We start from the raw sequence: 23,828 nt of genomic DNA on the forward strand, positions 1-23,828 counted from the left end.
TATTCAATAGTTCCCAGTCAGCAACAGCTTTCCAGCATCAATTTCATTTTATCGAGAGTGCTGTGCAGCTATGGCACTGTGCTGTGCAGCCACTTTTTAAATCAAAAACTAATATTTATGCATGCAAAAACAAATGAAGCCAATACACGTCAATAGTCTCAGAACAGTGCAAACTGATGTAGAAAACAAAGAAAATAATAAACTATTTAAAGAGGGTAAGAAGCACTTTGATAGATGGAAATTCAGTGCTTCATTGCACTTTGTTTAATGAAAAAGCACTGATATTTATTCATTTTTAACAACTTAAAGCAAGAATGGATTATGCAGAGATTATGTCCATCTATCTGTGACCTATCACAAGCAAGACCACAGTAACCAAGGGATTTGTGCATCTGAGTGTTAAGTATGGTAGTATAATAGTCCTGTCCCTAATTTTGAAGGCAGTGGGCCCTGTAAATCTACTTTGTGGACAAGTGTCAGACAAGGCTGGCAGTAAATCAAAGACTGTGTGCTAGAACCAAGCAGGAGATAAAAGGAGATGGTGAGAATGTCACACAGTAGCAGAAACACCACAGCCCTGCCACAAGGAACAAAATCGCAAAACAAAACAGAAGGTTTGTATTACAGATTGAAAGAGGCATGTTTGCAAAAGCAAAGAGATGGGATGACAGGAGTTACAGATAAAAGTTTTGACAGCGAGAAACAGCTTTGATTATACCACAGACACTCCTATATGTCAACAGACGGCAGAACATAAAATTCAGCAGTAGCAAAGCTGATGAACTGCTGTGCCTCTCTGAGGGGGAAAGAATAAGTTACTCTCCCATGTCTTGCTGAGTACTTTGAATTACCAAATCTCAAGGGTCAATGAAGAAAGCTACCATGTGCTTAACTACGCAGTTATCGCAGGGCTAACATGCACATTACTAGCTGAGCAATGCAGAAAGGGATTGAGCATGGGTGTTAACTCATGTAGGAAACATGGCTGCATACTGCATTAAAATGAGTGATAATTTATTTTATTTGGATTTATTTACTGCCTTTTTCAGGGAATTCACTCAAGGCGGTGTACAGTAAGAATAAATCAAACATAAGCAAAAGACAATTACAGCGGTAAAAATATTCAAACAACAATATTTATTTATTACATTTGTACCCCACGTTTTCCCACCTATTTGCAGGCTCAATGTGGCTTACATAGTACTGTAGAGGCGTTTGCCAATTCGGGTGATAGCAGATACAAAGTTATAATGTGGTCAGATGAGATAGGTGTGGATCAGGCGTCATGGGGTCGAAGGAAGTGAAGATTATAAATTGTCCAGTACGATCATTAATTATGCTGTGTTGCTGGGTGTGGGGATTTATGTTGGATCGGTGGGATAGGCCTTTTTGAAGAGGTGTTTTGAGTGATTTCCTGAAGTTTAAGTGGTCACGGATTGTTCTCACAGCAGTTGTGCGCTTATGTAGGAGAAGCTGGATGCGTAAGTTGTTTTGTATCTTAGTCCTTTACAATTTGGATAATGTAGGTTTAGGTATGATCGTGATGATCTGATTCTGTTTCTGGTTGGTAGATCTATTAGGTCTGTCATGTATCCTGGGACTACCGTAGATAAGTTTGTGGACCAAAGTGCAGATTTTGAAGACTATCTGTTCTTTGATTGGGAGCCAATGCAACTTTTCTCATAGGGGTTTAGCACTTTCGAATCGTGTTTTACCATATATCAATCTGGCAGCTGTATTTTGGGTGGTCTGGAGTTTTTTTGTGAGTTGTACTTTACATCCCGCGTAGATTCCGTTACAGTAATCTGCATGGCTTAGGACCATTGATTGTATTAGGTTTCAAAAAATTCCCTCAGGAAGAAAGGTTTTATTTGTTTGAGTTTCCACATTTCATAGAACATTTTCTTTATTACGGTATTTATTTGGTTCTCGAGTGCAAGGTTGCGATCGAGTGTGACGCCGAGTATTTTTAAGCTATCTGAAGTAGGGAGTGTGTGTCCTGGGGTGCTTATGGTTACGGGTTTGTACTTGCTATGTTGTGATGAGAGGATGAGGCACTGTGTTTTTTCAGTGTTCAGTTTCAACTGGAATAAGTTTGCCCAGGAGTTCATAATGTTGAAGCCCTCATTAATTTAACTGGTTATTTCTGTCAAGTCCTGTCTGAAGGGAATGTAGATTGTAACGTCATCTGCATAGATGAATGGGTTGAGACCTCGATTGGACAAGGACTTTGCCAGTGGGATCATCATCATGTTGAAGAGTATTGGTGACAATGGTGATCCTTGAGGTACTCCGCAGGCTGCTTTCCACGGTGGTGATATGTTTGAGTTTGATTTTACTTGGTATGTTCTGGTGGTTAGAAAGCCCTTGATCCAATTAAGTACGTTTCCATCAATCTCAAAGTGGCCAAGGAGTCTCAGTACTATGTTGTGGTTTACCATGTCGACATGTCAAATTGGAAGAGAAATATGCTTTTGCGTATGGCTATTTCCTGCTTGAATTTGGCCAGGAGAGTGACTAGGACAGTTTCAGTGCTATGGTGGGAGCGGAATCCTGATTGTGAATCGTGCAGTATTGAGAACTTATCCAAGTATTCCGTAAGCTGTTTCCGTAAGTATGGCATAGCATACTAAATTAGGTTTGGGTTAGCACTTTATTGTGACTATGTAGTGTTGGTTTTGTAAAACTGTCTTGCTACTGGAGTTTGGCTTGTATTTCGAGTTCCTATTAAAAATTCAATAAACATCAGTGGGGAAAAAAAAAAAAAAAAAAAAGACACAAACTAACCTCCGTTTCTTAACCCTCCCAAACATTTTGCCTCCAGGGAGCATTAGGACACTGTACTGAATGGAATCCTGCTAGTAAGGTTGCTCAACAGATAAAGCTATATTATGATTAATATCAACTGAACATAACAAAATTACACTAGACTAAAACTAATGATGCAATTCAAATGAGATAAAGAATGACAAGCTATAGAGTGAGCAAGTGATTTGGTAGCCAGAGGTGTGTGCTCAAAAGAGTAAACCCCTTCTCCTCAAGATCCTGCGAAGGAGCAGAAATGCAGCCACAATTGCTTCTGGTGATCGAAAGGTTCCCCTTTATGCTTTTCTCTCTTGATAAATCTTTTATCTGACAAAAGATAGGAACATTGGCTGGAAAGCTAGCCAGGCCCTTCATCAACAATCCAAGGTGAAATTAGATCTTACCTGCTAATTTTCTTTCCTCTAGACCCTCCAGACCGGCCAAGACGCGTGGGTTATGTCCTCCTACCAGCAGAGGGAGACTGAGAAACACTGAGCTTTTGAATACTGTATATATAACCTGTGCAGTACATCCACCAGCCAGTATAAAACTAACAAAGCAGAGAAACCATAAACACTAACTATAATAAGCAACCCTGTACATGGTCACTGCCAACTGGACACTTTCTTTATTTCTCTTACTGTGTCCCTTTTTGTGTGTGCTTCCACAGGTGGACTACCAAACACCGTCACACCTGTCCAGACTCAAACCAACCAAACTGGTAAAACAGAGTCTGAAACCATAGACACAACAATCAACAGCTGCCAAGAAATATCAACAGACAAAGCAAACCTCCTGGCCTAAAATCCATACAGACAGACAGGGCGAGCCTTGACCAGTCTGGAGGGTCTAGAGGTTCACGTATGTTTCCTGGAAATGCACCTACAAATACACTCAGTCTGCAGCCCCTCATTACCTCTCTACCCTCATCTCCCCTTACTGTTCCCGCCCGAAACCTCCGCTAACGGGACAAATCCCTCCTCTCAGTACCCTTCTCCACCACCGCCAACTCCAGGCTCCGCTCATTCTGCCTCGCCTCACCCTATGCTTGGAACAACCTTCCCGAGCCCTTACGCCAAGCCCCCTCCCTGCCCATCTTCAAGTCTTTGCTTAAAGCCCACCTCTTCAATGCTGCGTTCGGCACCTAACTCTTTCAGGAAATCCAGACTGCCCCAATCTGACTGCCCCTACTTGACTGACTGTACATTTGTCCATTAGATTGTAAGCACTTTGAGCAGGGACTGTCCTTCTATGTTAAATTGTACAGCGCTGCGTAACCCTAGTAGCGCTTTAGAAATGTTAAATAGTAGTAGTAATAGTAGAGGAAAGAAAATTAGCAGGTAAGATCTAATTTCACCTTCCTCCACGACCCTCCAGACCGGTCAAGACGCGTGGGACGTACCAAAGCAGTAAAGATCCTACGGGCGGGATCCACGAAGGCCAGAGGTCAACACTGCAGCCCCAAAGCCTGCCTCTTCCTTGGCATGCACATCAATCCTATAATGCTTAACAAAGGAATGCAACAAAGACCAAACCGCCGCTCGACAAATATCCAACGGAGGAATCATACTACTCTCCGCCCAAGAGGCTGCCATTCCCCTGGTAGAATGGGCCGAAAACTCCTTAGGAACCAAGTGACCTTTTAGCAAATAAGCTGAAGCAATCGACTCCTTTAACCACCTTGCTATCGTTGCCTTGGAGGCTGCCGCGCCCTTTTTTGCACCACCATGAAGAACGAACAAACGATCAGAAACTCTATACTCCCGAGTTCTGGCAATATAACAACGCAAGACTCTCCGCACATCCAACTTTACCAGACGACGCTGCTCCGCATCCCCCGCAAAATTACCCAAAACTGGCAAGGAAATGACTTGATTAACATGAAACTCTGAAACCACATTGGGCAAAAAGGACGGTACTGGCCGCAACAAAACCTTTTCCTTGGAAAAAGTCAAAAAGGGTTCTCTACAAGACAAAGCATGAAGTTCCGACACTCTCCGAGCCGAAGTAATAGCCACCAAGAAAATTGTCTTTAAGGAAAGATCCTTGTCCGAAACAGAAACCAAGGGCTCAAACGGTGGCCTAACCAAAGCATCCAGAACGAGATTCAAATCCCATGGAGGCACCATCCGCCACCGAGGCGGCCGCAGCAGCTTAACACCCTTCAAAAAACGAACAACATCAGGACTAGAAGCTAAAGACTTCCCCTGAACCCTCCCCCGAAAACAGGACAAAGTTGCCACTTGTACTTTTAAGGAGGACAAGGCCAGACCCCTGTCCATACCATCCTGCAAAAACTCCAATACATCCGTCACCGACGCACGAAAAGGAGGAATCTGTCTACCTGCGCACCAATGCTCAAAAACTCTCCAGACCCGGACGTAAGCCAACGAAGTAGATTGCCTACGAGAGCTCAACATCGTGGCGATGACTCTGGACGAAAAACCTCTCTGCTTTAACCTGTGCCTCTCAAGAGCCAGGCCGTAAGCGAGAACCGATCCGGATCTGGCATAACTATCGGTCCCTGACACAACACCACTGAATTTGACAACGGAAGAGGGTACGCTACCGCCAGCCGTACCAGATCTCCGAACCACGGCCGACGCGGCCAATTCGGGGCTATCAAGATCACCCGTCCGGGGTGCCAAGCTATGCGTTGAACTACGCGTCCGACTAACGGCCATGGAGGAAAAACATACAGCAACTCCTGAGGCCAGGGCACCAGAACAGCGTCGATCCCTTCCGCTCGAGGGTCCCTCCGACGGCTGAGAAACCTCAGAACTTGAGCATTGCGGGCTGTTGCCATCAGGTCCACCATGGGAAGCCCCCAGACCGACACAATGCGATCGAACACCGACCGATGCAGAGACCACTCTCCGGGGTCTAGAGTATGCCTGCTCAGGTAATCTGCGTCCACGTTGTCCACTCCGGCCACATGTGCCGCGGAGAGCGCTAGAAGGTGAATCTCCGCCCATTGGCACAACAGTGCTGCCTCCTCCGCAACTGCCTGACTCTTTGTGCCCCCCTGACGGTTGACATAAGCTACGGCGGTGGCGTTTTCGCAGAAAACCCTGACCGCTTTCCGGAACAGAAGACTCTGAAAGGCCTGAAGCGCGAACCGAATGGCCCGAGTTTCCAACCGATTGATGGACCACTGAGCTTCCGAGTCCACCGACCTTGAGCCACTTGCCCCAGACAATGAGCTCCCCAGACAATGAGCTCCCCAGCCTGATAGACTGGCGTCTGTGACGAGGACCACCCACTGCGGGGCCTCCAACGGCATTCCCTTTTCCAGATTGCTTGTGTCTAGCCACCACCGGAGACTGAGGCCTGGGATTACTGACAGCTGAAGACGCATGTCCAACTCCTGACACAGTGGTGACCAACGACTGAGAAGAACTAACTGCAACTGCCTCATATGCACCCGGAGCCATGGAACTACCTCTATGGTGGCCGCCATCAACCCCAGGACTTGCAGATACTCCCAGGCTGTCGGTGCTGATTCCTCCAGAAACCAACGAATCTGACCCTGCAACTTGCGAATCCGGGGACCCGGCAAGAATACTCGACCCTTCTTGGTATCGAAAAGAACCCCCCAGATATTCCAGAGACTGCGACGGCACCAGATGACTCTTGCCGAAGTTCACTACCCAGCCCAGAGACTGAAGAAACTGTACCACTCGAGCAGTAGCCATCTCGCTCTCCGACCTGGACTTGGCCCGAATCAGCCAATCGTCCAGGTACGGGTGCACCAGAATACCCTGCCTCCGCAAGGCCGCCGCCACTACCACCATAACCTTGGAAAAGGTTCGGGGAGCCGTTGCTAGTCCGAAAGGCAGAGCACAGAACTGAAAGTGCTTCCCTAATACCGAAAAGCGAAGAAATGGCTGATGAGCGGCACGAATAGGAATGTGGAGATAAGCTTCCGTCAAATCCAAAGACGTTAGAAACTCTCCGTCCTGAACCGCGACAATGACTGACCGCAACGTTTTCTTGTGAAACGAGGGAACCTTGAGGGATGCATTGACTCTCTTTAGATCTAAGATAGGCCGAAAGGCATCCTCCTTCTTCGGAACCACAAAATAGATTGAATAGCAGCCCGAGCCGCGCTGAGCGAGGGGAACTGGTACCAATGCCCCCAGCCTGATAAGACGAGCCAAAGTGTCCCGCACTGCTGCCCGCTTGAGCCTCGAATGACAAGGCGACTCCAAGAACCGTTCGGGCGGTGAACTGTCGAACTCCAGTGCATATCCGTCTCGCACCACCTCGAGAACCCACTGATCTGAAGTGATTTGGGCCCAGCTCTGGTAAAAAAAAAAAAAAAGACTCAGATGAGCCCCTACCCGATCCAGAGCCTGGGCCCGCACACCTTCATTGTGAATTACGCCCCGAAACCTGACCTCCCGCGGAAATGTCACGCCCTCTGCGACGACTCCCATGAAAGGACTGGGTGCGCTGGAAGAACCGACCTCTAGAAGACCCACTACTAGACCTCCCTGGCCTATACCGACGAGCCTCCTTAAACCGACCTCGGGAGGAAGTACCCCTGGAAGCCGCCTTAGGACGAAAATCCGGAAGACGAGGGGCCTTGGCATCACTGAGACCTTTCACCAATTTATCCAATTCCTCAGCAAAAAGCATGGACCCCTTGAAGGGAAGAGAACACAGCTTAGCCTTAGAGGCCGCGTCCGCGACCCAACCGCGTAACCAGAGGGCCTTACGCGCCCCCACTACCATAGCCATATTTTTTGCCAAAGCACGCAATAAATCATAAAGAGCGTCCGCCAAAAAGGACGATCCCATCTCCAGCTTGGCTAACTCCTGAACCCCCGAGGAACCAACCTCCACCGAATCATCCAGAAGTTTCTCGGCCCAGCGAAAACACGCCCGAGCTACCAGGCCCCCACACACCGAGGCCTGCAAGGCGAGAGCTGACAGATCGAAAGTACGCTTGAGAAATGATTCCAGCCTCCTATCCTGGGGGTCACGGAGAGCGGTACCTCCGTCTACCGGGATTGCCGTGGCCTTAGTAACTGCCGTCACCACGGCATCCACTGTGGGAGCCTTAAAGGAATCCCTATTCTCCTGCGGAAGAGGATAAAAGAGGATGGCTTTCGCGACTTTACATGGCGCATCCGGAGCATTCCACTCCTGAAAAACCATATCCCGGAGATTCGTGTTCATGGGGAAGGACCGGGCTTTCCGCTGGATACCTTTAACTAAGGGGTCCACCTGTCTAGCCTCCCCCATGGCCACCTCTGGCTGATCAAACTTAAGGGTGGCCGACACCTGATCTATAAGCTCCGACAGCTCATCCCTGTGGAAAATACGAACCACCGAGGGATTCTCCCCAGGAATCAAGCACTCCGCATCCTGCGAGCCTTCAAACCCCTCTAGGTCCCCAAGCTCACTAAGCGCCACGTCAGAACCACCCGGAGAAAAGAACTCCCCGTCATCCGACCAATCCACCCGTGGTCTTTTTGCTAGCGAGGTACTAGCCCCCTCCTCCAATTGGGGGGGGTCCCGTCCTCCATGCCTGATAGAGGGTCCACACAAACTCTGGGGAAAAGCCAACCCCTCCAGGAGCCTCCGACGGGCCTTTTGCAACCAAAACAGGGGGAGCGGGCCCAAACACCGCTGAATCCGCAGTGCGCACCGCCGACAAAATGGCGGACATTCCCGCCAAAACCGGAACCGCCGCTGATGTCCCGAGCGGCGTCTCCGCTGCCCCAGCAACTCCCGAAACTGCCGGGACCTCCGCAGTTAACTCGGGGGGAGCCGCCGCCATCGTCGCCTGCTTTGGTTCGCCACAAAGACGACACTGTGCTCCTGGGGATTCAACACCGCGGCACGCACGACACCGAAGCAATTTGCCCGCCATCTAAACACGAGGGCAAAAACCACTGCTGCGCAAAACGGCCCCAAAATCTCTCACACACTCAACACACTCGCGCTGCTCTCACGCTCTAACCAAGAACTGAAACTCCGTTCATTCCGAGCAGGAGAAAATTCACTGTTGCTCTTAAAGAAACAGGAACATAAATTGGCAGCTGAGAATTGTGAGGCACTCAAGGCTACAGTACCAGGAAAGCAGCCGAGGCACAAAGCTGCCAGGATCTCAAAACAGAGAGCAGCACAGGGGGAGGGACCCAAAATAGGTGTGACATCCCAGGGGAAAAACACTGGGCCCCACCGGACCCAGGGCCCCGAAGCACTTAATTATTAATATGATTTTTTTTTTAAACACACGTACAGGGTATGCCAAGAAACAGAAAATGGTCAGGAAACCAACAAGTCCCCGTGACCTAGTATCCAAACTACCTCACCAGACTATTGAAGACTGCACAGGCTGTCCTTCTACCTCTGATGAGACTGAGAAAATACTGGCTAGTGGATGTACTGCACAGGTTATGTATACAGTATTCAAAAGCTCAGTGTTTCTCAGTCTCCCTCTGCTGGTAGGAGGACATAACCCACGCGTCTTGACCGGTCTGGAGGGTCGTGGAAGAATTACGTTATTTTATTTTCCTCACTCCTTATTTGTTCATCTTTTCTCTCAATACTTTTTAAAATAATTTTTCCCTACTTTCTCTGTTGAGGTTTCAACTTCTTTAATGTGTACATGTCTGATACTAATTGGTTCTGAACCATCGGACAGTAAAGCAAAGTTACTCACCTCTAGCAGGTGTTCTCAGAGGACAGCAGACCAAGTATTCTCATAGTTGGGCAACATCATCAGATGGAGTCTGGTGCGGATGCTGATTAGTGGTATTAACAGAGAACTTTCTAGCAGCATCCCACCTCGCGTGCACTGGTGCCTTCCCACCCAAAATGCACATGCGGGTCTCGCGGTCATTTCAGAAATCTAAAGAATACAACTCCAAGGGGAAGTGGGAGGGAATGAGAGAATACTTGGCCTGCTGTCTTCGGAGAACACCTGCTACTGGTGAGTAACTTCACTTCCTCCGAGGACAAGCAGACCTTCATATTCTTATAGCTGGGAATCCCTAGCTGCCAGGCTCACTGAAAACAACAATGCTAGGATAACAGGGACTTGAAACATCGAGGCCTGTAAATCAATTAACCTGAAACTATTTATATACCAATTGTGGAGATGAAGCCTGGAACAGAACAAAACTGGGCCTAGACGGGATTCTACACACCAAACAAATTCTGCAGGACAGTTTGCTTGAACCGGCCGTCACGTCAGGTATCCCTTGCTCAAGGCAGTGGTGAGATGACAAACCCGACCTTCTGAATCCTAAACACAATTCATGTGCACAGTTTGCTAATGCCGCTCAGGAGAGGCATAACTTGCTCTCATACCTCACAATCATCATGCTTGTGCAATAACAAAGCACACTAAGTCCCACGCTGTCTGGCGCACATCAGTAAACAGGCCTCAAAAGTGTTTAAACAAACATGCAAATGAATGAATAGAAGTTGCACAGCTACTGCAGAATGTAGGCAGGAATAAATATACTCAAGTTTAGGATTCCAGGTGGCAAATAAAAGTCATGTATATGTTTTGGTTAAAAACCTTTTACAGGCAGCACTGCAGGTGGAGAGGAAGGTTTTAACAGAATACCAATGGTGGCTACTCCTGTTGCATAGCCAATAATCTTCTCTCAAGTGTATCAGGGTTTAATTGAAAAATAATGCCTCCATCTCCATAGCTTATGTTTAAAGGAAAATATTGTCATGAATAAAAAAATGCTTGAAACTTGCTCTTTTATTACATGTATTTACTTTTCTACATAGTCGCCACCATGCGCCACACATTTCTGCCAATGATGGACAATAGTCATGACAGAACCACACATTTTCTCTTCAACCAGTTACTTACAGTCCTTTCCACCTCTTCATTCAAGTTGAACAGATGCCCCCGAAGGTATTCCTTCAATTTTAGAAAAAGATGGAAATCACATGGTGCTAAGTCTGGGCTGTATGACGGACAGGGTAAGACTGAGACACCCATCTTCACAATTGCCTCTGTGGTGTTTCGTACTGTGTGATGTCTAGCATTGTCATGTTGCAACGAACTGTCCAAACTCTTCTCAATTCTCCTTTCAAAGTTTTCAGGGTTGCAATGTAACATTTTGAATGATCCTCTGATTGTCCTTTATGAGTTCATCAACCTTTCTCACGTGAGACTCATCTGCTGCTGTCACCTACTTTGTTTCTGATCACACTAATCCTCCTTTCCTGGTCCACAATCTTTATATACTTTAGCTAGTGACTCACAGTACTCACATCAACACTGTCACCACCATAACCAACCTGCATATGGCAGTGAATTTACATTGGATGGACTTCATCAACAGTCAGAAATTCTATCACAGCAAATTGCTTAAATCACACCAATGAGTGTTCACTGCATGCTTCCATTTCACAAACAATAGCAAAACAGCTTCTTCACACAGACATGTCTCACCATCTGAGGTGAAGGAAGAGATTTAAAAGATAAAGAGAAAAGGAATAGCACATCAGTGCTTTCATCTGTTGGTGAATTATGGAAGTGGAGGCATTACTTTTCATTTAACACTTGTATATATATATATATATATATATATATATATATATATGTAATTTATTTGTCGCATTTGTATCCCACCTTATCCCACCTCTTTGCAGGCTCAAAGTGGCTTACAATACATCATTAGTGGAAGAATGTTAGTAAAATAAACATTTAGTATTACATGATCTTGGTAGCATGATGATAAAAGCAAAGTAATAGTATACAAGCAGATGTTAAGAAACAGTTCTGAAGTTAGATAGGCGAGTTGTGCATATTCACATGGGTTGATCTTTTTGATATGCTCTATCAAAGAGATGGGTCTTCAGTAATATGCGGAAGTTCGTTCTTTTGTGGATCGATTTCAAGCTGCGCGGCAGTGCGTTCCATAACTGTGTGCTCAGGTACGTGAAGTCTGACCCATGCATTAGTTTGTATTTCATTCCTTTGCAACTGGGGAAATGCAGATCAAGGAATGTGCGGGATGATCTTTTGGCATTCCTAGGTGGTAGGTCTAATTATATTATGTAACACCTTCTAAAGATCTGTTCGTATGACAACTGATATTCACTTTTTCCCCACAATTTGCCTTTCGGAGCCCAAATTAATTTTGGTTCAGTCACGGTGGATGAATGGGATCAGTTCTTCGTAGCAGTAATGGAGGGCAAAAATAAAATTTGTATTCAACAAAAGTGTAAGACAGGCATTGAGGATCCCTACAAATAAGAGTGGCAGTAATGCTGAAAATCAAATAGGGTCTATGAGAAGGACAGGGAAAATGATGTCACCCTATACATTGCCACCGTATAATTCACCAAAAAACAAACATTTGTAGTTATTCCCCATTTTTGGTAGATCGCTTCATGTGAAACACGGCAGTGATACATAAAGCCCTAACTGAAGCCGAGAACTGATATCTTGTGTAGGATTTAAGATAGTGACAATCATTTTACCCACACACTAGGGAAAGTGAGCAAACATCAGTTTTTTTGTTTCTATTTACCTTAGTCCACTGGTTCCCAAACCTGGTCCTGGAGGCAACCCAGCCAGTCAGGTTTTCAGGATACCTACAATGAGTATTCAAACGCACTGCCTCCAATGCATGCAGATCTCTCTCATGAATATTCATTACGAATATACTGAAAACCTGAATGGCTGGGGTGCCTCCAGGACCAGGTTTGGAAACCACTGCCTTAGTCAATTAAAAAACACCCATACCATCCCTCACCCAACACTTCTAATTGGTGGCAGACTGACCATTAGGACAATAGAGAAGTGAACAAAGTTCCAGCAACTATAGTAGGGGGCCCTCTTTCCCCTAGCTTCCATCTAATTTAATCAATTTTGATAACTGGTTAGGGTCCCATGACCCTTAGTACCCGGGGGCCCAGATCACTGTCAGTCTACACCTGCGTCGACTTAATCTTTTGAAAGCTGGGATTAAAAACTTTCTACTCACAGTATTAGGCACATATGGCAGTCCATAAAATGTCTCCTGCGTTTCCTTCAAAATTTCAGTAGTTGATTTCTTTAGAGGATGTTTTCCGTGGTAGATTTGATCAAGAACAGCATAAAAAACCTACATAGGAAATAAAATATAGATGCATTTTTGCCTAGAATTTAAGAAATAGTGAAGCTGTTCACTAAGGACTTGATACTGAAAAAAAGGCTTAAATTATCTGCATTGATATTGGACGCTTAAGCCCTTCTTTTTTCATCTATACCAGATATACATATAATTTTATGTGTAGGACCACATCATGGGTTCTATGCATTAAACTTATGCATATATCAGGAGGTGGGAGTAGCAGTGACCAGAGACCAGCAAGAAAATTACATACGTAGTAACAAATTTCAGCATTTGTTATTCACACAAGTCACTCCTGCAAAATTGCAGACCTAACCTATGTGTATGAACAGTGACGCAGCTGCTGCTTAGATGTATGCTCGATACACAAGAGGCCCTTTTACAAAGCATTGGTAAGCCCAACACGGACTTACTGCACATTAACCAGGGACTACCGCCAGTCCAACATGGCCACTAGTGGTAGTTCTGGTTTGAGTGTGTGCCATCTCCAGCATGCCAGGAAGAATTTTTTTTTAATCGTATGGTGCTAACCAGGCGGTAACTGGGCTTCAGTGCACACTGCCCGGTTACTGATGGGTTACCACGGCAGCCCTTACTGTCACCTCAGTGGGTGGTGGTAAGTGCTCCCCACCGCATGGCCACTCAGTAAGAGTTATCTTGCTGCATGGTCATTTTTTGGGGAGCTTTTTACCCGCTGAAGTAAAAAGGGCCCCTGGCGTGTGCCCCTCTCTCATGCAGTTTAGTAAAAGGACCCCAAATTTAAGCACTGGTACTGGCACTTAACTATAGGGTCCTTTTACTAAACTGCGGGTAAGCACTAGTGAGCGCTTACCTCAGCTTGAAAGGACTTACCATGGGATGTACTGAGGCATTCTGCAGTAAAATCCCAATGTGCGCATGCGAACCACACACTAAAAAACATAGCTGAATTTTTCTCGGTTGGGGGGGGGGATCTGGGGACAGAGAGTAGGTGTGACAGTGTGAATCAATTAGCACAGCCACATTACCACATGCTAACTCGTTAGTGTGGTAAGGGCTCAAGTGCTAATTTTTGCTCATGGCCACATGCAATGGCGAAGAATCCAGAAAGAGCAGAGGTTGCCAAAAAAGGAGACAAAACCATAGAGCCAAATAGAAATCCTTTATTATCTTGAAAAAATTTACCATATTCACAGCTTTAGATTGTGAACTGATTTCAACAAATATGAACAGGCTGGAGACATGATGGACACATTTCAAAATAAAAGGCATCCGAGTAAACACATTAGTGATGGATATATTAAAGCTAAAAGTGCATGTAGGGAAACACTTCTAAAAGGTCATAAAAAGAATAACGATGTTGACATTGTGTGTACCCTAAGATTTTTTACCCTGGCTAATCGAATATCGAAAATTATAAAAAGAAATTGGTACATACTAGGAGAACACAAACATTTTAGGAATAAAAAGATTATCACAGTATACTCAAGGTATAGAAATCTTAAAGAAAGGCTTATACCAGAATTACTTCCAGAATTAACAGTAGAGAGAGTTGAAGAAATGGTCATTATTGTTGTGACAATTGCAGTGTATGTCATATTCCCTGTTTATTAAAGTGTTTTGACAGAAGTTTCACATAAAACATTACTCACATTGTTACACCAACCATCAGCATTTGTCCCTGTAGTTTATTATATCAGGAAAACTAAGAGAACAGGGAAAACTAGAATACTTGAACGTAAATGTTGCATCAAGAGAACTATAAGATCAACTCCACTTGTAGAACATTGTTTGGAGCCTGACCACACTTTTGATTTCTAAAGTTCTTTGGGATTAAGAAAGTTAATGTAGCTAGAAGAGGCGGCAACACTGATCAGCAACCTTTAAGAGAACAAGCAAGGTTTATTTTTAATCTTGATACAGTTGTACCTAAAGGGTTAAATCATAAATTGGATTTGACAGTTTTTCGCTAATTACCTAGTAATTTCAATCTGGCCCTTTCCTCTCTGGCTACCTCTTGTTGTTGTTGTCCTTGCCCCTGACCCTTTTTCCCCAGTTTGGTTTTCTTCCCTGTATTCTGCTCTCTCTTTCCTCCCCGCTTTCCCTTCTTCTTCTTTCTTTTCCTGTTCTCCTTCCCCATTCTCTTCCCCCTTTCCTCCTTTTTCCCCTCTCTCCCATTCCCTTCCTCTCCTGTTTTCTCCTTCTCCCTTTCCTCCCCTCCCCTTTCCCCTTTTTCTTACCTTCCCTCTGTTTATTTTCTCCTTCCCCTATCCTCCCCCTCCTCTCCTTTTCCCCTCTATGTATACCCAACACTTTTTTCTGATGACTACCTGTTTTTTCATGCTCGTCAGTATATAATATCTCATTATTTGTACATAAGAGTGATCTTGTGAATGCAGAAAATTTAAACATATTTACATAATATGTTTGCTAGATGGATACGCTCATATTTAGGCAAATAAACTTATGTTAGAGTCTGTTTTCTATTATTCACTTTTCCCACTCCTATAAATAAATAAAATCTCTGGCAAATAACTGTTCGATATACTCAATTTTTATCCTCCAGTTATGGGTTAAAAACCACCCCCTTGACAGTGTTTTGGTGCATTTTGGTTCCTTAAAAGGCAAGTGTTGCATGTGAAGCATTCATAAATGTTAAGGGGTCTCTTACTAAAGCTTAGCTCAAGCTATCTGCAGTAGTGCCCATTTTATTCCCATGGGCCCTGCTGCAGATAACTCGAGCTAAACTTTAGTAAAAGACCCTCTTAGTGTGAAAGGTATAGTGTCTATTGGAACACCTCGCTGCTCTGAGGTAGGTAGGGATATTTTTTCTTTAACCGCTCACAATTTAACAAAGAATTGTAAGTTGCTCACTTGCCTTTAATATTGATCTCTAGGATGTATTGAGCAGGGCAGTTTTTTTAATTTTTAAGCATATACACACATACTGCTTCACTAAACGCAGCATTTATTTGTCTTCGTGCCACATTGAATCATTTTCAAAAACAAGTAATTATCTATAAAAACAGTTTTAATTTTTATTGGCCGGTTATTTGATATGATTTCTATTTTCTTTTATTATTTCATTGCCGATCACACGGGTGGTATCTCCAAAGAAGTGTGCAGGGATGGATAATGTCTTTAGTGGCTTGTGAACAAAAAGGGACCATATCTATGTACAGTACTGCCTCAAGATATGTTGTGACATCTTTGGTACACCTCGTAATTTTAATATTAGACGGCACCAAAATTCCTTTGTTTGTAATGGAGCCCGGCTTGCTGCCTTGGCAAACACACAAACAGATATATTTTAGAGCAGTGCCGAGAGCGGAGCTGTGGTTTATTTATGTTTGTTTTAGTTTTAGGAAGTTTCTGGAGAAACAAAATGATTATATTTGATAGCTTAGAGCAGTGCCAAGAGTAGAACCGACACTAGTTCCCCACCCCTTCCCCTTTTTTCTTGTTTGTTTGTTATGGAGCATGGCTTGCTAATTTGGCACACAAACAGATATAGTTTAGAGCAGTGCCGACAGCAGAGCTGACACTGGTCATCCACTTTTACTATTTACTTCAAAGCTTATTTAGGTTTCTATTTGTGTTTTAGAAAGCTTCTGGAGAAATAAATGATTATACTTTTTGTTTGCTGGACATCCATTAGATCATACATTTTTTACACACATATATATTGGGTTTTATGACAATTTGATATTTTAGTGTGCTTATTTTTTTAAAGTGGTATAGATTTAAAGTATTTTTTACATTGTAACTCTTTTCTTCTGTTCCCCTACCACTCCCCTTTCCTTTCCATGTTCCCCCCTTCTCCTTCTCCCCCCTCCTTTCTTCCTTTTTTTTTCTTTTCCTTAGTATAGCATATTTCAAGTTGTACTATGATTAGTTTTCTTTTATTCTTGAGTATTTAAAAGGGAATATTTTTTGAAAAAAAAAATATGCCCTTTCATATGCATATGTGTTTTTATCTTTTTCCCTAGCTTTGGAAACAACTTTTTGTCTACATTTTTGGCCACCTCTGCTCTTTCTGGGTTTCCTGTATAATCTGCAGAGTTTCCTCTTCTCTGTGTTTTTGTCATGCGCTAAAGGCAACATTAGAGCACGGCTATTAATTAGGAAAATGGGCCATTTTTTGTCTGTGGTAAAAATAGCTTTAGGGGCCCTTTTAATAAAGGGTTGCCGCATAGCAACCTGGAACTACTGCCGGCGTGGCTGCCGGTGGTAGTTCTGCCTTGAACACACACCATTTCAAGCTCTACAGAAATTTTTTACGTAATTAGTGCAGTGCTAACCTGGCAGTAATCGGGCAGCACCATACGCTACCTGGTTACTGCAAGAGCCCTTACTGTCACCTCAATAGGTGGTGGTAAGTACTCCCTCTCTGCATGGCCACTCGGTAAATGCAATTTTACCGCATAGCCACGTCAATTTTCGGCCTTTTTTTTTTAAATCTTCTGTGGTAACATGGCCCCTTAATGCGTGAGAAAGACTCGCATAAGGGTATGTTAAGGTCACATTTTACCACAGCTTAGTAAAAGGAATATCAGGTCTTAAAATATATATTTTTCCAAAATAGAAAATATTCTTATAGCAACTAGAGAAACTCTGAATACATAGTCTTAAAGCCAACATTTGAGGTGATCCTCAAAGGAGGTACTGGGCAGTGCAGTCTGCGCTCAAGAATACATAAAGCACTGAGGAATGGGGAAGATGTGAAGCCCAAGCGCACGAAGAGGTGGGAGCAAGATGTGGGGGAAGTTCTGGAGCAAAGGCAATGAAATAAGATTATTTATAGCACCAACAAAATTTCCATCTCTGTAAACTTGGTGGAGATTGAGTTTAAACACCTCTATGGGTGGTATATGACTTCCCAACATATCCACATAAGCTTCATGATGGTTGACAGCTGCTAGCATGGGTGTAGGCAGCTGGGCACTCTTTCATATCTGGGGGGACGATCCGCTGATAAAGCCATATTGGAGCAGTTTTTGGGCCACAACTTTTGAGAAAGGAGGAAATCTAATGGTCTGCAACTTTCAGAAATAAAGGAGAAACTGTGATTCTTCAAAGGCTGTGAAGGCTCAAGTCTTCTGGCAGTTGGGAGGAGTGAGATCATGGACTACAGAACTGATCATTTTCCAAGACTAGAGAATACAAGTTTCCCTGTAGCAACTATTGTTTCACTCTGGTCCAGTTAACTCCGGGAAACTGATATGCAGAGCATGGCCTAGAGTGAAGGAGTACTCGGCTGACAACCAGGGAAGCCTGGTTCAAATTTCACTCCTGCTTCTTGTGATTCTGGGTAGTCACTTAACACTGCATTGCCTCAGATACAAACTTAGATTGTAAGGCCTGCAGGAACAGCCTTTAGGGTCAATGTAACTCAACTTTAGCACAGCTATGGTAATGCCGTCACATTTTGAATATTGATCTGATGCCAATTTTAAGATTGTCAGGTACCTTGTTTTACCACCCAGTTTTAATGCTGGTTAGTACAATGCACTTTCATTCCACTGCACTGTGTTTTGTGAATACTACATTAAAGATGCACATACCTGAAGCTTCATATCTGCTGCAGCACACACTTTCTTAGACTCACAGAGACGAGAGATCATGGCTTTTGGCAGTGGCTTGAATAAAGAAAAACATTTGAATGTTACTTACGTAATGCTCTAATATTTACCTTGTAGTAGACTACACATCCAAATCATGACAGACAAAAGGTGATATGATGCAAAATGTTCAAAATAAAAGGTTTTTTTTTAAATCCCACTTGTAATCGACTAATAAAAGCTAGCCTGTGATCTGTGCTATTTGTCTGCAGGGTATGAGATCTACTATAGATTCCCCACTTACGCTGAGTGGAACTAGGTGCACTGCTGCAATCAATACTTAGCAGCAACAGAGCTGTTATGGAGAAACGTTGTGGACAAAGCTCATCACTGGAAAGAGTATTTCAGTGAATAGCATTCTTTAGCTGGGTCTGCCATATAGCGATGAAAGTTCTTATCTGCTAATTTCCTTTCCTTGATTCCTGCTAAACCAGCAGATGGAGGCAGAGACTGAATTTCCCCTAAGGAGATACCTCTGCAGAAATAGCTGCAGCAAGACAGCCAAAGATGAGAAAAACCACAAATTCTACTGTCTTCCAAAGTGGGATCTGAATTGGTCCAGTGGGAATCAAGCAAAAGAATCCAGCAGGTATGAATTTCACCTTCCTTATCATCCTGTTAGACCAGTGCAGACTGATGGGATGTACCCAAGCTTTAACTTTCCGTGTGGAAGATGACTCCCTTCCACACCACCTTACTAAAAGTGATATCCTCTCCAGCCTAGACAATGATCCCGTAGTGCATAACAAAGAAGTATTCACAACCACCAAGTTGCCACCTTATAGATTCCCTTCAGGACAATGGCACCAGCCTCCACCTAGGTCATCACCTGCAACCTCAAAGTGCATCCAAAGACATCCTGGAACCACCCTCCAATTCAGAATATATATCACTTCAATCAGTCTGAAAACTTTGATGCTGTCTTGCCACTATGAGTTCTGATTAACAGGAAAAAAAAAGTTGATCAGACTTCTGAAAAGAGTTTGTAACTTCCAGATACTGAATTATGGTCCTGCAGATGTCCAGCTTGTACAAGGTCCTAGAGACACATCCTTCTGGAGAATGCTGGAAGGGAGACAGATTTGTTCACATGAAAACATGAGAAGACATTTGGTAAGAAGAATGAAATTGTTCAGAGACATCGTGTCACTGCCAACAGACATGGGTCCCAATACGAAAGCACCTACAACTCTGAATATGCCTGGTGCAAATAGCCACCAGAAATATTGCCTTTAGGGTCAAGTCCTTCACAGTCACCCACTTTAATGGCTCAAATGGGGTACCCACCAAGGAATTCAGGACCAAGTTAACATCCCATTGTGTTACTACCTGGTGAATGGGAGGCCAAACACCTCACAAAAATAGGGAAATGTCTAAGTGCACCACCAACTAAATGGCCTTAACTTTGCTTCTAAAACAGACCCGGGCTGCAATCAAAACCTTGAGAGTGCTAAGGGCCAAGTTTGGTTGAGGCTTTACTGTAAAAAGACTAGGATAGATGAAATATTCACCTGCCAAGCTGTCATGACTCAGGGTAGGTGAGCCTTGGGCCACAGTCAGATTTACGCTGCTTACCTAACCTTAAGGCTAGGTGGGCCCTGGCTGGGAGCAGGCGAATAACGCCCCAGCAAAAAGTAACTAACGCATGTTATTTTAGCACAAGTCCCATTTTATGCAATGCATCCTGGTTACTAATAACTAGGGTGAAAAGCAAAATAACACATCTTAATGGTAGCCCACATTGATACATTCCCCCTTTAGTCTGGGCTGGTCTAACAGGATAAGAATAATGGTGCATTCAAACTGCAGTCTAATTCTGAGATAAGCATAAATCAAAATCATCGCTTCACAGGATTCATTAACTGTGCAAAAATAAGCATGTAACCCCAAATTCTATACAGTGCGATCTGAGCATATTCTGATTTGCACGCACAACTTAATTAACTAGCCAATCAGCGTCGATAATTGGCCTTTCAACAAGCAATTACTGGCACTAATTGGCACTTAGAATTTACACACACAACTTGCTAAGAATATTCTATAAAGTGGTGTATGTAAATTCCATTTTCCAAGGACAAGAAGGCCATTAATTCTCACAAGTGGGTAACGCGTGCCGTGATGCCTGGTCTGGGCTTTATAACAAGTTTTAAGAGCTTTGTGGAGTGCGAGACACACTGCAAATATGCGGGTGCCTTCCCATCTGCCACGAGGGTGTGGTTACCGCAGTTGTTTTTCTACCGCATTGAAGAAAGGACTGCATCTGTGGTTTCTCTTCATGCCCGGTTCGGAAGAGCTTCTTTTTGGTGCCTTTTTGGCTTCTTTTTGAGCACTTCACTGTGCCTTTTCAGACTTTTCTACCTTTTGTTCTTCCGTACATTTTTAGTTGACTTTTGCCAGGATTTAGGTTTCCTTTGTTTTCCGTGTCTTAGGCTGTGTTTAGGCCTACTCTCCAGTCGGGTCTTTCCTGTGTATTTTTCTGTGGTGCCTTGCCTTTTTTTCATGCACCATCACGTGTTTTCATTTCACTTTGGAAGTTTTCCCTTCCATGTCCACTAAAGCTCCCAGTGGCTTTAAGCACTGTTCCCGGTACAATCGGACAATCTCTAGCAAAGACACTCATTCATGGTGTCTTCAGTGCTTAGGGCCCGACCATAGCCCTGCCAACTATGTCTTTGGATGACGACGACTCAGGTTGCCAGACAGGCTCAATGCGAGAGAATTTTTGGAGTCAGATCAGGGTCCTCGACTTTGGCATCGAGGCTGAAGACTGCATCGGCATTAGGAGCGTCGTTCCGTATGGCTGCTTTGAGACCCACTGGCACTGGGAGCAGTGGTGTGTCGAGTGGATCTCCATCTCTCTCTATGCCAGCTGCTGGACAGGGCCCCTGGGACCCAACCCTCAGGCAACGTGAAGATTCAATGTCATCCTCGTTGACACCGAGGAGTATTGACTCCAAGCTTCGGGCAAAGGCCAAGAAGCATCGGTATCGGTTATCCTCAATGCATGGTGTTGGGAGCTCTGGGGTGTCGAGGGATTCGGCACCCAAGAAGCGTCAGTGCCAGGAGGATCACTCTCCCTCTATCCAGGAGGTGCCTATGCGCCTGTCTCCAGGCAGCCAGGACCTGGCTCTCATCTTGGCCCCATCAATTCTGCAGCCTGTCTCGGAGCCGGCACTTGATGAGTGTATCCGGGCCATACTCCCTCAGCTGCTGGATGGCATTCTGCAACGATGTGCATCAGTATCAGGGGTGCTTGTGCCTGCCATACAGCCATTGTGGCCCCACTTTGTCCTCAGCTTCTGACGCAGGCTCTGTGTGCAGCCCCGGTGTTGATTGCCACCGAAGCCGGTACCCCTTCGACATCGGTGGAGGAAGCTTCGCTGGAGTCGAGGCAGGAGCCAACTCCTTGACGCCCCTCTCAAGGACATGGCTTCTCAAGGTCAAGGCAGGTTCAGTCTCAGCCCTCCCATGAGGAGTTTCTGACACTGATGAAGAATGCTCCTGGGAGTCAGGATCCAAGGTACTATTTGGAGGACAAGTCCTATGGCATCCCCTCTGAATCCTTCTGCTTGAAAGTAGAAAATCTCCTCCGGAGAGAGCCTTTCATTTCCCTCTTTTGTGAAGGAAATGGTTGATGCTATTCCATTTCATTTGGAAGTGGAGGACGAGCCCAGGGCTAAGATGCTTGAGGTCCTGGGCTACATATGTCTCCTCCTAGGGAGCCTGTGACTGTCCCTCTCCAAGAGGTACTCCAGGAAGTCTTCAACAGGAACTGGGAGTCTCCTCTGTCATGCCTAATTAGATCGACACCCAGTATTGGATCCACTACACACCTGGGTTTGATAGGCCTCAGTTGCCTCACAATTCCATAGTGGTGGAATCCGCTCTCAAAAGAGCCAGGAGTTCTAAGAACTATGCCTCGGCACTCGCAGGCTGAGAAGCTAGAACCTTGGACTCTTTTGGGAGGAAAATATTCCAAGCCTCATTGCTCTTCATGAGCGTCTACGTGCGGGACTCAGTGCGCAAGCTGATGGACTTGGCGGACTCTCTCCCACCAGAACAGGCCGAGTCAGTAGTGTGCCAGCTGGCCAAGAAGAAGGTGTGTCGAAAGCTCTTAGCCAGGGGCACCTATGACACCTTTGACATAGCTTCCAGGATCTATGCTCAAAGTATAGCAATGCGCAGACTCTCATGACTGCGTGTTTCTGATTTGGAACAGTCTGTTCAGCAGAAGTAGGTGAAAGCCCCATGCCAGGGGGATAACCTTTTTGGAGAGAAGGTTTAGGAGGTCGCTGACCAAATCAAAAAGGACAGTGATACTATCTCTTCTCTCTCCCACAGGGCCCCTTCTGCATCAGCCTCTTCAGTCAAGAGGTCTTTTTGCAAGCTGAAGAGGGGTGGCCTACTACTCACAGAGATGTAGGTACGTCACTTCCTCTCAACTGCCTGCTCAGGCCCAACCCCAGCTCGCTCATTCTCATCAACAGCATGTGCCTAAGGCCCCTGCTGCTCCCCAGTCAAAGCAGGGGGTGAGCTTTTGACTGGCTCCTGCAGAGCACAGCCGCTATCAAAGTGTGTGTGTGTCAGATGACTTGGCATTCAGGGGAAGACTTAAGTTTTTCCATGAAAGGTGGCCCCTTATAACCTTGACCGGTGGGTTCTCCAAATTGTCTGTCTTGGCTTTGAAAACCTCCAAATTGCCCACCGAGAGCTCATTACTTCAGCTCTCAGGATGAGCAGGAACTTGCACAGGAACACTCTGCCCTTCTACAGGCCCATGTAGTCGAACTCTCCGCCCTTCTACAGGCCCATGCAGTGGAGAATATTCTGTTTTATGCACACAACTTAATTAACTAGCCAATCAGCGCCGATAATTGGCCACCAGGGGAAGAAGGGTAGGGTTTCTATTCCAGGTACTTCCTTGTGCAAAAGAAGACAGGGGGGATGCGTCCCATCCTAGACCTAAGGGCTCTGAACAAATTCCTGGTCAAAGAAAAGTTCAGGAAGGCTTCCCTGGGCACCCTTCTCCCCATGATTTAGAAAAATGATTGGCTATGCTCTCTGGACTTAAAGGATGCATATACTCTCTCATTCCGATACTTCCAGCCCACAGGAAGTATCTTTGATTTTGGTTGGGAACACATCACTACCAGTACAGTGTGTTGCCTTTTGGCTTCGCATCAGCTTCCAGAGCCTTTACCATAGTAATATAGTAAATGATGGCAGATAAAGACCTGAACGGTCCATCCAGTCTGCCCAATGAGATAAACTCATTTTACATGGTATGTAATACTTTATATATATATCCGAGTTTGATTTG

General features: G+C 44.8%; 1 protein-coding gene across 1 annotated transcript in view; it reads right to left on the reverse strand.

Annotated features, from left to right (window-relative positions):
- Window positions 1–23,828, reverse strand: part of MIPEP (mitochondrial intermediate peptidase) — a 298,500-nt gene that overhangs the window by 105,670 nt on the left and 169,002 nt on the right. Inside the window, exons 15-16 of the mRNA XM_030200312.1 lie at window positions 18,452–18,526; window positions 12,780–12,899 (exon numbers count right to left, since the gene is read on the reverse strand). Of these exons, the coding sequence (XP_030056172.1) occupies window positions 12,780–12,899; window positions 18,452–18,526 (195 nt within the window). The remainder of the gene's footprint in view (window positions 1–12,779; window positions 12,900–18,451; window positions 18,527–23,828) is intronic.

This window comes from Microcaecilia unicolor, chromosome 4 (assembly GCF_901765095.1).
Source record: "Microcaecilia unicolor chromosome 4, aMicUni1.1, whole genome shotgun sequence".
Taxonomy (NCBI): domain Eukaryota; kingdom Metazoa; phylum Chordata; class Amphibia; order Gymnophiona; family Siphonopidae; genus Microcaecilia; species Microcaecilia unicolor.